Source organism: Desmodus rotundus, chromosome 10 (genome assembly GCF_022682495.2).
Source record: "Desmodus rotundus isolate HL8 chromosome 10, HLdesRot8A.1, whole genome shotgun sequence".
Lineage (NCBI taxonomy): Eukaryota > Metazoa > Chordata > Mammalia > Chiroptera > Phyllostomidae > Desmodus > Desmodus rotundus.
In genome coordinates, this window is record NC_071396.1 from 28,487,803 (window position 1) to 28,502,343 (window position 14,541).

The 14,541-nt window shown below is 51.7% G+C and overlaps 1 protein-coding gene across 2 annotated transcripts in view; it reads left to right on the top strand.

Moving 5' to 3' along the window:
* The window catches only part of ADAMTS17 (ADAM metallopeptidase with thrombospondin type 1 motif 17), a 194,725-nt gene that overhangs the window by 164,455 nt on the left and 15,729 nt on the right, over positions 1-14,541 (top strand). For both annotated transcript variants that reach the window (XM_053913384.1, XM_053913385.1), the window contains one exon: positions 14,308-14,512. In XM_053913384.1, the coding sequence (XP_053769359.1) occupies positions 14,308-14,512 (205 nt within the window). The remainder of the gene's footprint in view (positions 1-14,307; positions 14,513-14,541) is intronic.

The window sequence follows — 14,541 nt, forward strand, 5'->3', positions numbered from 1 at the left end:
CGACAGCCCAGCCATCCTCAGAGTGGCTCCCTCTCTCAGGCTTGGCCTCTCTCCAAACATTCAGGCACACAGCCACAGGTGTGAGGTTAGGGCCACCCTGGAAGCCCTGTGACATACAGGAAGAGTGCCCCGGGGGAAAAGGGCGGATCGCAGCCTTGGTCTATTACACACCTACCTTACTGATGGTATGTGAAAGGTGAGGAGAAATTCAGTCGAATTTCCAGAATTTTTTCTGACACGACCCAAATCCCAGAACCTCCCTTGTATTTAAATAGTAAAGTTTTGAAGCCTTTACTTATTGGTCTAAGTTAGGGAACATTCTAGACAGAAAAAAAAGAGCATTTCAGAGTGGTCTTGAATTTTAAAACTCTATTTTCTTCCTTTCCTCGCTTCGGAGCCCTTTGGCCATTATAGAATGAGAGAAAATTCCCAGGTACCATTTTTCACGGGTAACGTTTTTCACAGGTTAACAAAGTTCTCCTGTTGAGAAATGCTTTGCATGGAGACCCTGAGGCCACTTAAGAGGTCCCACCCTCTTCCTGAATTTTCTCAGTAATAAAATATAAAGAGCATGGCACCCTCGATGTTTGCATTTGGTTTTCACGTCACCATCACGAGAAAGGACACGTAAATGGAAAGGTCAAAACTCAGTCCGAGGAGCAAAAACAGAAACAAGCGTGATCGCGGTGGTCTGTGGGAAATGCCCTCTCTTGGTTCTGGGATAAAAGAACACCAATTGTGGGAGGAATGGCTCTGCAGTGCGGCAGACAGTGAAGGATTCCTAACTTGTAGAAGTTCTAGGATATTTCAGAAGGATATGAGCGAGGGATGTGCTTGGCGGAAGCCTCCCAAAAGAGCCCCTCCCCCCGGGAGGCTGGGGAAGTCCATTGCTGGCTGGCTCTCTTCCAGGAACGAGTAGGGGGCAGTTCATCCTAGGGAAGGAGTGTTCTTTTCTTCTTACAGGTGCGTATTTACATACAAAGACATTGAAAGCAAAAAGAGGGAAAAGATACATCATCCAAATAGAAAAGCAAGAGCGCCTAGACAAATATCAAGTAAAATAGATTTTAAAACAAAAAAAAGTTGCCAGAGATTAGAAGGAACATTTTATAATGAGAGGACGGCAATCAGCAAAGGTGGCACAATGATAAACATGTACGGACCTAATAACAGAGCCCTAAAATCCATAGAGCAAAATCTGACAGAATGAAAAGAATAATCATAGAGATTGTGACAGTCACCTTTCAGTGATGGGTTTTTCAAACCTGAAAGACGACTGGCAAGGACGTGCAAGCCCTGAGCAGCACTATAAACCGTGAGACCTGACAGGTATCTGTGAAGCGCTCCCCCCAACAACAGCATGGGCGAAACGTTCTCCAGGACAGACCGTCTTCCAGGCCTCAGCAGATGGTGAGGGGCCAGCATAATGCAAAGTGTATTCTCTGATCATCAAGGACTAAAATTTCTCTGACCCTAAGGGAATAAAAGTAGAAGTCAAATGTGGGCATTTTGGCAGGTTCCCACCCAGAGCCCAGGTGTCTCCGGACATAGAGGAAGCTCAGGACAGTCAGGGTCCTCGGCTGGAATGTTTGAAGGGTCCCCTCTCAAACCAGCGTCATCGGGTCTCATTTTCACAGCCACCTTATGTCCTGTGTTCTCCCACTGCAAAAGTCCAGCTCTCTCCCTGAGCCCCTGGTTGCATTTCTTAGGTCGGGGAGTTTGACGGGCGCAGTGAGTCACCCTGCCGTCGGCCCTGTCTGCGCTGACCTTGGCCTCTTCGTGTCCTCTGTACCTTTTCTCCAGAGGGCTTACCAGTGACCTGTGTGCCCAGCATAGTTGCCATTCCCCCAGACATTCCTCCTGGCCTTCTCCCCAGGCCAGCTGTCATTCTATGGCCTCACAAAAACACCGCCCCCTGGAATCACGTCAGAGGGGCCACTACCCCACCCTGCAAGGTAGACTTCCTTGGGTGACCCTGTGCCTTCACAGGAAAAACCCACTCCATCGACCTCTTCCTCCCACTGAAGACACAGTTAAGTGTGGTGGGAGGCAGGAGACCCCCCCAGCTAGCTCGTGACATGGCTGCAAATGGGACTTCTGCCCCACCAGCCTGCCACGTGCTCTGGAGCCTTGGTGATAGTGTGGAAATGCAGAGGAGGCGACCGGGGACCACCGACTTCTAGCGCTCATTGCACCTTGTCTTTATTTGAAATGAAATGCCAGATTCAAGAAACATGGGCATCGAGGTTCTTTGATTCCCAAGTAACAGGAACTGAATCTAAAAATGTACCAAAAAGATAAGAGAAGATAAGAAATACAGAAAGGATGTGGAGTAGCTCCCAAAATTGAAGAGATGCTGGAAAACAACTCTGTGGGAGATCTTGGTGCCTGTCCCAGTGGACAGACGTCATAGGTTTCCTCAGAAGGTCTGATCGGCCTGGCTTGGCTCACACCCTCTGCAGGAAACCTGATGTGTTCTTCCCAGAGGGAGGAAGGCCACACTGAGCTGGCGAGTACAGCAGACACCTCGAACACAGAGAGGTGTGTTCACGCTGACGTCATGACCAAACTGAGACCCAGAAAGCCCATCCACGGACGCTATCCAGCCGAGTGAGAGCTGGCCAGTCTGTGAGCAGGAGGGCTACTGTCCTGGAAAACCCCTGGAGGCTGGTGGGAAAGGCAGCCTGGCGGGAGTGTTGCTCTTGGATGCGAACCTTCAGCATCAGCAGCAGTGTGCTTCTCAAAGCATGAGAATTTTCTCCCCAAACTCTTCGTGACTGGGTGTGGTACAACCTGTGACCAAATCCAGGCTTCTCCTGGTTCTTCGCACCCCCAGATTGTCCCAACGTGAGTGCCACTTCCTGGGGTATAACCCAATCAGGTGTCCTGCGGGACAGAAGTGTCCCTGGGTCCAGTGATGTCATCAGCTGCAGGTGAAGCTCCAGTCACTTGTCCTGCTTGTCCACTCAGAATCCAGGTCATTCCTATAAATCCCAGAGAAACATTTTTTATTTTGCTCTCAAAGAAACATTTGGAAATGAATATGGTAAAAGCAGAGAATCTTGAAACTGAGATCTCGTGTTCTTCCTGATAAGATATAAATTGTGCAGGTAGCAGAAACCCTAAGAGGGGTAGGAGTGGGCCAGTCCATTCCTGCCTGTCAGCAGGAAGGAAGAAGGGGAGCGGGGCCAGGTCGTTGTGTAGTCACCCCATTTTACAGACGGGGACGTTGAGTCAGTTGGTAAGTATCGTACCCGAGGTCAAGCCTGTAGCAAGTAGAACTCAAACCAAGTTTTCCTACTTTAAATCTGACATTCTTCTTGCTACACCATTCTTACGTTAATAATAGTACAACCTGTTTCTACCCCAGAACGAAAATAAAACACTTTTTGACAAGGGTACCTCAATAGATATTCACAGGTGGGATGAGGGGAGTCCACAGGTGGCATTGGCAATGGACTTCAGCTCAGAGGGCAACTGAGAGGAAACTGTGCCAGCCCCCCTTCTCTGGAAGTGACACACGCAGCCAGAGGCTTGAAGTTTTGAAATTAAGCTCTAGACATATTTTACTAAGTGCTAGAGTTGTTCAGTTTTCTGGCTTGTTGTAAGTGTTATCTGGACGCATGCTAGAAAAGAAATCCGAATTCAGGAATTCAGCCATCTAAGACGTGGTTCCCCAGGAGGCCTGTGTGTGCACAGTGATGGGGGGCAGGGACGGGTGCCAGCAGGGATGCCGACCCCCAGCTAGCTGGTGTTGGGCTCAGAGGGGCAGGGTGGGGGACTCTGGTCTGTTACTCAGACCCTGGTGAGCAGTGGCACAAATTTCAGGCACAGGACAGGTGACAGGCCATCTGTGGCGCAAGTCCAAGCTTCTTTGGCTAAGAAGCTAAATCTTCCACCTTTCGAGATCAAACCCATAACCTTTGACACCTCCAGTGTGTCCGTTATGGCTGAACAATGAATTCATCTGGGCCAAAGGCCAGGTAGGGGATGGGCACCAGCTACTCTTTGTTACTCCTTTATCATTCCCCTCCTTTTCCTTGTCCCCCCACCAAGGGGCAAGGGCCTTAGCAAGGCCCCGTTCAGCCGCTCTTCGTAGAGGCCTACGATGTGCCAGGAGGGCTCTCCCTCCGGAGCCCAGCAGCGTCCAGAGCTTCGCAGGGCTAGTAAGTCATCTATCTGAACCGGTGGGTGGATTATTTCACCCTGGTGGGGGGAAAGTGCCTCAGCCCTCCCAGAACCCCTCACCTCCATGGTCAGCTGCGCGGCGTTGAAACGAGGGTTCGTGCTAGCACTGAGAGCGCTCACCTGCTACTGGGCAGACGTCTGTCCCGGGCAGATGCTCCAGTACAGGAGGGTGGAAGTCAGAGGCAGCTCTGGGACCCTGGTATGTGTACAGTTGTCCCCTGGTAGGTCATTCACCTTCCTTCTGTTCAGTCTGGCGGACTTCATGATGCCTCGTCCCCGAGCAAAGTTCACCTTGATTTGACCTTGACCTGACTCTGATTTTGACTCAGCCCTGACCCCACCCAGTTGCTCTTCTCTTCCCATTCTCTCAGCATCAGTTCCCACGAGAATCTCTTCCTTCCTTCACCCAGTCATTCTTTACCATGGCCTTGATTTAAATAGGGTTAAAGTTGGGAATGAACGGTCATTATATCCTTATTATGTAACAGCACCAAGGCACACACGGTGTCAGGCTTGGTAGCTAATCAGAAAAAGACTGAAATGTTCTCTGTGGTACCCATGGGAGAGCCGAACCAGGAGTCATTGATCATGGACTTGGTCGAGGAAGTCATGCGTCAGGTCCCAGCGCAACCCCTAGCTAAAGGCAAACTCGCTGGCAAGTTACCCGGTCTCGCCATCTATAAATTGGGAAATGAGGACCTCTCCCGTAGAAATCTTAAGATTAGGTGAAGTAATGCCTATAAATTCCTCCGTCCCAAGTCAGCACTCGATGAACGCCAGCCAAAACCGTCATCCCTGCTCAGCCACAAAACTCTATTAAAGATAAACATCAGCCAGCTGTTGGACCCTGGCATTTTATGACTTACCCGTCATTTCTTAAGACACTACACACACACACACACACACACACACACGTTTCTAATTCAGTGTATAACTACATTGTTTAAATGGCCTCGGCTGCTATTTTCCACACAGTAAAAGGTTGGGGAGCGGTCCCCGCGCAAGCTAACAGTCCCTGTCTGGGCAGAAGTTTGTGCGCTTTACGTGTATTCCAGGGTAGACGGAAACGGCAGTCAGGTCTCCAAGGGTTCACTTCTAACTTCATGAATGTTTCTGAGCTCTTTGTTTGTGAACTTCAGACACTATCAGCAGGATGGGGGTAGGACTTGGGGAGGAAGGAGGATTGTGAAAGGGTCTCAGTGTCATTTAAACCCCAAGCTTGGGGAGGCCAACCCCTCTCAGTAGATGAAGGATGCTGCGTGTGGGTCCTCACTCTGACTTTAATGCTCACACTCCAGGAAGCAGGGGTCATCGGAGTGACAGGGACAGAAACCTGGGAAGCAGTGACTGACCGTGTCATTTTTGGTCATTTCTGCAGTCAGGAAGGGGAAGGGGAAGCACAGGCCCCTCTGCTTTTATAAAACAGAAAAAAACAAAGGTCAAAGTTACTTCTGACCCTATGGCTAAAGAAAGTGTTCGTATAGCTCAGCAGGAAGAGGGAATTCTGGAGGATTTGATTTTGTCTCCATGATCATGGACAGACCTAACGAGACATAAAAGAGGAGACAGCCCTGACCATTGTGGCTCAGCGGGTTGGGTGGCATCCCACAAAGCGAAAGTTCGCTGGTTCGATCCCCGGTCAGGGCACAGGCCTGTGTTGTGGATCCCCAGACGGGGCGTGTGTGAGAGGCAACCGATTGATGTTTCTCTCTCACATCAGTGTTTCTCCCCCTCTCTTTCTCCCTCCCTTCCTCTCTCTCTAAAAATAAATAACATCTTAAACAAACAGAGAAAGAGGAGACAAATGAAGGACGAGGTTGCTACCTGGCAGCTCTGAATGAGCCAGATGCGAAGGCACAAGAACCCAGGGAAAGGGGCATGTGCCACGGGCCAGTAGTAAACAGTCTGGGACCTCCACACACAGCTCAGGCCAGGCAGGCAGAGCCCTGCAAGCTGAGTCCTGCTTAGAAGGGTTCAACCGAGGCAGCTTTTCCTGTTTACTAAAGTCACCTTCAAAGTAAGAAAACCTGGAAAGGAGAAGCCCAGTAAGACCAGCATGGTGCTACAGCATCTACTTAATGTAAATCCGAAACCATAGGAGGTACACGGAGATGTAGTTAGAAACTTACCGGGCTTAGGAGACATTAACACACCACTCTTGATATAAGACAGATTAAGTGGCAAGTAGGTAGAAAATAAGGAAGGATGTAAAGACCTAAACAACATAATAAGGGAAGCCATATATATCAAACACTACTGCAAAAATAATGCACCTTTGTCTCCAGTACACATAGAACATTCACAAAATCTGATCCTGTGTTTGGTCAAAAAGAAAACATCAGTAGGTTCCATGAAACAGAAATGGTACAGGCAATCCCCTCTGATCACAAAGCAGGAAAGTTTGAAATTCGTAACAATTTTTTTTAAGTACAAAAAGTCCCCTCTACCTGGACATGGAAATATACAGGAAACAGCACCCACATTTGTCAGTAACTGAAAAGCGGCAGACCTACGGGCTTCTGTTGACATTAAACCGAGCGTTTAAAGCTGCTCCTTCATTCGCCCACTTAAGATTTAACTGAGCAACTACTATATGCACATGTGGTATCCAGTTGAGGCTACCCTCGGACAAAGAGGTTCCTCTGTGTTTTTCAGAGACTCCTTTGGGTGGGAAGGACTGACAGGGAAACAAGACTCCAGCCCTTTGGGAAGAGCCTGTGTCTGGGGACACGGGACAAATATCCTAGAATTTGTGTGCAAATATGACACAGTACCAGGAAACAGCAGCTGTGCTGCATCACCCCTGGGCTGGGTGGAGAGTAGGGGGAGAGCCCCCCACCCCTTGCCTCTCACTGGCTGTGTGACCCTGAGCAGGTCACTTCACAGGGAATCAAAGGAAGACTAAGGCACATAGTATCTGCCCGTGGAAGGGTCCAGTTAGTGTCGTTCTTATTGCTTATTGATTTGAAGTGGGCCAGGTTATAACTGGAGCACGTGTTGGTTGAGGCCCCATGCTGACAAAACATTGACCAATGGGGTGTGTCCAAAGCCAGAGGTGAGGGTCAAAGGTGGGTGACTGGATACTGCTGCCGCAGGAAGAAGAGTCGAAAGGCTGTGTACATTGGAAGGCTAAAGAGAGACCCACAGGGTTTCTGAGACCCTCTTGCCTCAGTGTCTTTACATCCTTCAACCACTACCGTCTAGGGAGCGAGCGTCCAACAGGCTGGCGGAGCAGACAGCACCGGTCACAGCTTAGCGAGCTCCTAGCACACACAGATCCGAGCAGCCCCTTCCGGTCTTCTGAACGCATCACTCATCACCCTGGATCCAGGACCTCGGTTCCTTCCCTTTGGAACCCATCCAAACCATGGACAAAGTTGGCAGCTACCCAAATGTCCGACAACTGTGCGCTCGTTAAGTCATTTGGCTCTATCTGTACGATGGAGTATCATGCAAGCTTTTAAAAATGAGTCCTGAGGAAAGATTTTTGATCATGTAGGAGTTGGTTCTGCTACCAGCGGGAAATAAGCAAAATGTAGAATGATTTATGCATAGCATGACATCAAGGTCAAAGTAAGCATGTTTAGGGAAAAAAGAGCAGGACTGTGCGTGTTCTTTGGTTCTCTTGTTTTATATGTTTGTGGACCCTCTCAGGTTTTCTACAATGTGCGTGAATTGTATTTATACTTTCTACCAACGACACAAAAGAAATGTAGCTACAGAAGAAATTGCTAAAATGACTGAATGTATAGACAGATCTCCGTACAGACCGGCACAAAAAGTGCATCAGGAAGCTTCAGATCACTTCTCAGTCTTCTTCGTGGACAACCATGGAACTCAATTCAATTTAAAAAATGTCTGTTGGGTTCCCACAAGCACAAGGCTCCTTCCAGAATCTGTTCTTCACAAGAGCTAGGAATAAAGCAACTACTCACACAGGGATCGTGCCCAGCGAAATGTAACCAGGCCTTTGGGGTGAAGAGAGGGAAGTCGGGGCTGTGAGCAACCCCACGTATTTCACCCCAGAGTGGGATTGTGTCTACAATTCTCTGAATAAAATGTTCTTTTGCTCACCCAAAAGTAAAAATCAACCACATGCAACATGTGGAGGAGGCGGGAAAAGATGTCACAAGACTCAACGCAACAAGATATAGAAAGAAGTTTCTTTTCTTGCGTTCTTGAAGGCAGAGTGGGGGGCAGCCAGTCTCGTGCCCCTCTTGGTGGGAAGTCCTTCAAGCCCAGGTAGAAGGAAACACCTTCGCTCAACAGATACGCAGGAGACTGCTTTGAAAATCAAGGAGAAGATGCAGTGATCGAGTGAAAAGAGATGGTCCTGACACAATAGTTGTTGAATCAGAATCTGAAAAGCGCCCTGGTTGGTGTGGCTCAGTGGACTGAGCGCTGGCCTGCAAATCAAAGGGTCGCCAGTTCAATTCCCAGTCGGGGCACGTGCCTGGGTTGTGGGCCAGGTCCCCAGTAGGGGGCACATGAGAGGCAACCACACACTGATGTTTCTCTTCCTCTCTTTCTCCCTCCCTTCCCCTCTCTAAAAATAAATAAATAAAATATTTCTTAAAGACCCTGAAAAGCATATAAGGAGACTCAGACTTAAGAAAGCCAGAAATAAGACGAATGTCTTTCTTTTCTGCTTGGAGGACGCGTGGACATGGCTTCTGCAGCTCATTAGCTATCAAAATTATTAACAAACTGTGATTTCCAGTGGAGAGTGGTGATGGATTCATCATGTCCTCTCATGCCGAGACTGCATGCGAATGTGACTTAGCCAGAGCAGCCCAGAGTTTCTAAGTAGGTTTGGACCAGCCTCACTGACTTTGGCCCAGCAAGGCACTCAGGGCCGAGTGGCCAAAGGTCCCTGCTGCATAATTTATTGGGAACTTAACTGAGTCTAATTACTGTCTCTTGTTGGCTGGCTGGAGGCACTTCTGCCCAGCATCTGCAGCGACACCACGCGGTTGGGATGTTGGAATCACTCTGGGAAGTGAACTGAAGGGCATGGATATTTTATTGGGGATGTGTCCCACAGTAACTTTTTATAGGAATCTCCTAGCAGTTTTATTAGCCAGCAGTGTTAATATGTGGTCTCTCTTCAACATGCTGGAGCCTAGGTTTAGGATGTACTCGGAACGTGCTGCCTCAGTGAGACCCAGCTGTGAGACGGAGGTGGGCGGTCTGGGGAAGATGGGGCTAAGCTGGGGTATTGGGGGGTGCAGAGCCCGCACCGTTCTGTGATGTGCCTGCTAAAAAGGCCTCGGCTGATCCAGAAGGGGGTACCAGATGGTAGCAGGCTGGCCCTACAGGACCAAGCCCTGGCACAGAATGTGAGGGACAAATGAGTAGGAGCCGTGCGTCCCGTTTCACAGCTGGACAAGCAGAACCCGGGGGATGGTGAGTGAGCAAGGCCATCGAAGACTTGACCTGTGAGCCCAAAGGAGAACCAAAACCCTTGCTTCCTGGGGGGCTCTCAGCTGTCACAAACCAGAACAGCTTTGGGGAAACTACCACTCAGACAATTGGGGGAATCTTACAGGTGCCAGCAGGGGGCACACCTGGGACTTCCGGATGAGCTTCTGGAGGCAGGCCCTTGACAGGGGCCCACAGAGAGAACTGAGGAAGGTGTGCTCAGCAGAGGTGCAGGGCTGGCATCTCATCTCCGGGTCAGGGAATAGCAAACGCTCCGGAGACAGAGGTGCTCCCTCACCCCCATCTATTCAAATTTTCACCTCACTTAGTCCAGAGTCTTATTTTTATTTGCTTGCGTATATTCCTGAAAACACTGCAATGCTTGATGGAATTGTGGACAAGGGTGGGCTGAAAGAGTGACTAAATTATCAGACTGGGCCTTGAGGGCCAGGCCCAGGATGTGAAAGACACAAGGCACTAGGGAGCCATTGCAGGTTGTAGAGTAAGGAAGTCTCGTGGCTGAAGCTCTGGCAGGCGCACACAGATTACATAGAGGGGAAAAGAGATCCCACATGGGGAGCCAGTTAGGAGATGGGTACAATTCCCCAGGCAAGGGTGGCCACGGAAATGGGGAAGGGTGGCACTTAGCAACTGCTTGGACCTGGCTCAGCGAGCAGGTCGAGCTTCTCTCCAGCTCTGACCTTGCATAGGGCTGCTCTCTGGGAAAGGAGGGGCCACTTAACGTGGGCGGTGGGGAAGAACAAATGGTTCATGAGCGTGGCCCACCCAGAAGCAGAGGTGAGGTGGGACTCTCCACTGTCTTCCGGACTGTTCATCATGCAGGGTGGAGAGTCAGGGGTCCCCTGCATCAGAGCACCTGTGGGAACCTCAGCATAGGTAAGGTCTGCCCATAAAATTAACTAAATAAAAGAGAGCCCTGGAAGCCAAAACTGATGCAAGGGGAGGGCTGAGAAACACTTGGAGGATGAGGGGAAACGAGGACAGGCAAGAAGGTGGGGAGGCAAGAGCCCCCGGCCTCTGAGAAGCACTGGGGAAGGCAAACGTCCGGCAGAGTGGCTGTCAATGTCAAAGCCGTTGTGCGAACTAAGGCCTGCTGTGACAAGTGAGGCTCACCAAAGGCCCCTAGTCATTTCAGTTCCTGCAGGAAGGTAGACCCTGCAGAACGCCAGCCACAGAGTGGGATTCGGGGCCCGTGTCCCTAGCTTCCTCTGGCCTGGGTGTCCCTCACCCCTGGGAAATTTTTTCTCCAGTTCACAGAGTCCATGACCCTTTCAAAGCCACCACCCACAGGGCCACCCCTTCTAACACAGCGGTATATTAGGCAGCACCAGGGAGTTTGAAACAGCCCAACAGAGAGTCAGCTGGATGGTGGTTTTCAGGGCCTTGCTGGCTCCTGTCTTCTGGGGGAGTTAGGGCGCCTTTAGCGGGAGGGGTTCAGAGGACAAATGTGAGGTTTGCCATTACAGGTAGTCACAGGTGGGGGAGCGCAGAGAACAGCGAACTCCCCTGCTCGTGAGGCTGTGTGCCAGGAGCCTGCAGGGTGGGTGAGCTCAGGGCACAGCCAGCCTTCCAGCCAGGCTGTCCTGGAGCCCTTCACAACAGCGGGTCTAGCCCTTCCCTGAAGATGCCCCTCCCAGAAGATGCAAGCTGGCCCAGCCAATCCCAGCCCGTCACCCATCTCAATTTTCAGGGCTGATCTAACAATACAGTGAAGCTTAGAAATGAGTGTGTTTATCAGTCTTCAAGGCCAAAAGCTGCCCCAATTCTGAACCCTACAAAACACACAGAGAACTTCGTATGCCTTGCCGGGCCTCTGTTCAGGCTGGAGCACCTGCTCCCAGAAAAGCTCACACTCAGACCGACCTGCATGTTCACGCCTCTTCAGGTTTTCATTCCCACCTTTAAAGAAACAAACACGTGAATAATACCACTTTGGGGGAAATGGATGTGAGAACTCGCAACTCTCCAGGTTTAAATGGAGGATGCTGAGCGGACGCTTGGCCTGTAGCTGGTAAGCGTAGCTCCTGTGCCCCGAGGAGGGAAAGTCACAGCCCCACCTGTTAGGTCCCGGCTGCACCTCCTGCCCGGGCTCCTCTGTTCGCTCACAGCTGCTCAGTAAAAGCAGCCATGCATCTCCAGAGACGATAAATGGCACACGCCATGTTTGGATCGCTGTCCTAACCGAGCCGCTGGCTGCAGTGTGACCGGAGCCGGAGGGCGGCTGGGGCGGACAGGAGAGGCTGACGCTGCTGGAGTCCCCCTTGTTGTTCTGGGAATGGCCCCGGAGGGGCGCTGTGGCCCGCCACTCAACCATGTGTCCCCACCCCCAGGCCCTCCGCCCTCTTGGTGGCTGAAGCTGATGCCCTGGGAAGGGCTTTGCCACCCACAGGAAAGTGGAGCTCAGGGTTTGTGTCTCTTGTCTGTACACTCACCGCCCCATGCACGGTGGCCTTGCACCAGGGAGTAGGGGAAGGGACTCCCATCCCCAGGGACCTCCCTGCACCGGCCACGCCCCCAGGGCTTCCCTGCTGTGAATGTGTGTATCACTGAGTCCTCCCGAGGGGAGGTGCGTAACTCACAGCAAGTTGTACCCAAACAGAAGCGTTATCCGGTTTCTCATGTCTGGTCCAAGTCATTCCAGTGCTTTGAAAAATGTTTTAAAAACTTAAGATTAATTTTTTCATCTCTGTTTTGGTTTGGAGTGTGCAGACAGACTGCCTGTTGCAGAAGGCTTTAGGGAACAGCTGCTCCTCTGAACAAAACAGATGCCGAGATTGAGAATGATAATCCCAACCGTCTTAATAGCCGGTAGTGACCGGGCCAGGGGTGACCTCGTGGCAGAGGTCATCTCGGCTGGCCCTCCCGCAAAGCCTGAGAGATGAGAGCGAGGGCCCGCGTTTCACCCAGCAGGGACCTGGGGCTCCCATGCTGATCACTCGAGGTCCCACAGCTGGCCAGGTGGAGCGAGGACTCAAGTCCAGGCCTGTTGGACCCCAGGCGCCCCGAACACGGGTTTCTGCGAATTCGAGACTGCCTGACTTCCACATGTGGGCATCTTGAACTGTTAAAGCATCGCAGTGAGGTTGGTCAGGCGTACCCTAACCAGATCCGTGAGTGTATTATAAAAGACAAAATCAAGGTCTCAGGTAGTGCCTGAGCGGCCCCGAGTATCTGGTTGGGATGCTTGAACTTGCAGTGTGGGCAGAGGAACTGAGTCTGTAAGACAGGAAAGAGGTCAGGTCCTTCCTGACCCCTGAGGAATGTTGGGGAGGGGTGAGGATGCCAGTGGCCTGAATGAGGGAAGTGTCGGTGGTGGCGTCCTGGAGAATTAGTTGTATTGCTTTGAAGAAGAGCTGCTAAATCAAGCTTGGCTAATAAATGTTACTGTCGAGGTTTTTAAGGGGCACATGTGAAGAACAATCAGGCTTAAGTTATAATTATAATAGACATTGTTTATGGAACTGTAGTTTCCTTCCCACTTACTGCCCACATGGAGTCACTGGCATTTCGCCCTGACGTCCGGTGGCACGAAATCCCACAGGTGCCCGTCTGTCCCCGCAGCCCTCGCCACCGCCTGCGCAGCGAGCCACGTCTGCCGACCATGTGGCTGGTCCTGTTTGCTCTGTCAGATCATGTGGTATTCTCTGTTGTTCATTGGTGTACCACCTGTGCCTGGTAGTGTGGTAGGTTCAGAGGGCAGGGCGGTGGTTTGCTCACTGTGCATTGTCAGTGAATGCTGCCTGTCTTGTGGGAAGCCCTCCGGGAATACTCCATGCAGGGATGGGCGGGCGAGCTGGTCAGCTGGAGAGGAGGAATAGGACCCTGCCTGCGGGAAGGAAGACACGGCACAGTCAGCTTTGGTTTCTGTTGGAACTTGGGATGGTCCTGACGAATGAAGTCGCCCTGAATGGTCCTCGGAGCTGGCTGTCCGACGACCCAGTTTGTCGAGTGGGGGGTTAGGAGTATTTGAGGTTCTTGCAGAGTGGGGGAGATTTGCCAGTGTCCCCAGGAGGGCAGTCAAAGTGTCACTTGTGTCCTGAGGAATCATCATTCCCAAACTTCTCAGCATCTTTCCCACACCCCAAGGCCAATGGAGACCCAGAGAAGTGAGACCATTGAAATATTGGGCAGGTGGGTGACGTTTTAGTTGGTCACTTTCACACCGACTGCTAGCAGCTCAACTCTCCCACGGCCACAAGCTGCTTCCTCAAGAGGGACAGCCCCCACCCGGAGGGCCCTCCACTCCTTGGAAAGCAGGGAGCACCTGGTCCTGGGGTGTCCAAGCTGCCCCCGCAGCGTCCTTTGTCAAGGGCGGCAGCAGTTAGCGTTGGCTGCAGTGACAAACAGCCCCACGATCTCAGTGCTCGTAGCCTAGCAGCCCCTGCGTTGGGAACAGCGGGTGGGATATGTCACCCATCCGCAAGGGGGGAGACCCAGGGGAGACAATAACTCAGTCTGCTGTGGGGTGTTGCGTGCTCCAGGATTTCTGTACTGAGTGGGCCACTGAACCACTCATCCCCACTGGCTCTGTCTGCTCTGGTACGCTGGAGTTCTCCGCAGCGTCGGTGACGTAGCTCCCTGCGTCTACCTGCCTCCCTCATACTGTGGGGAGGGCCCTGCGGGGAGGCTGCCTCTCCATCCAGTTCTTTTCTCGCTTTAATTCCTCCTTCCCCGCAGGTGGGTGGCAGGCCCCTGGAGCCCCTGCTCAGCGACCTGTGAGAAGGGTATCCAGCATCGGGAGGTGACCTGTGTGTACCAGCTGCAGAACGGCACACACGTCGCCACGCGGCCCCTCTACTGCCAGGGCCCCCGGCCGGCACCCGTGCAGAGCTGCGAAGGCCAGGACTGCCTGTCCATCTGGGAGGCGTCGGAGTGGTCCCAGGTGGGTTCCCCGGGTGGTTGCCGGTGCTG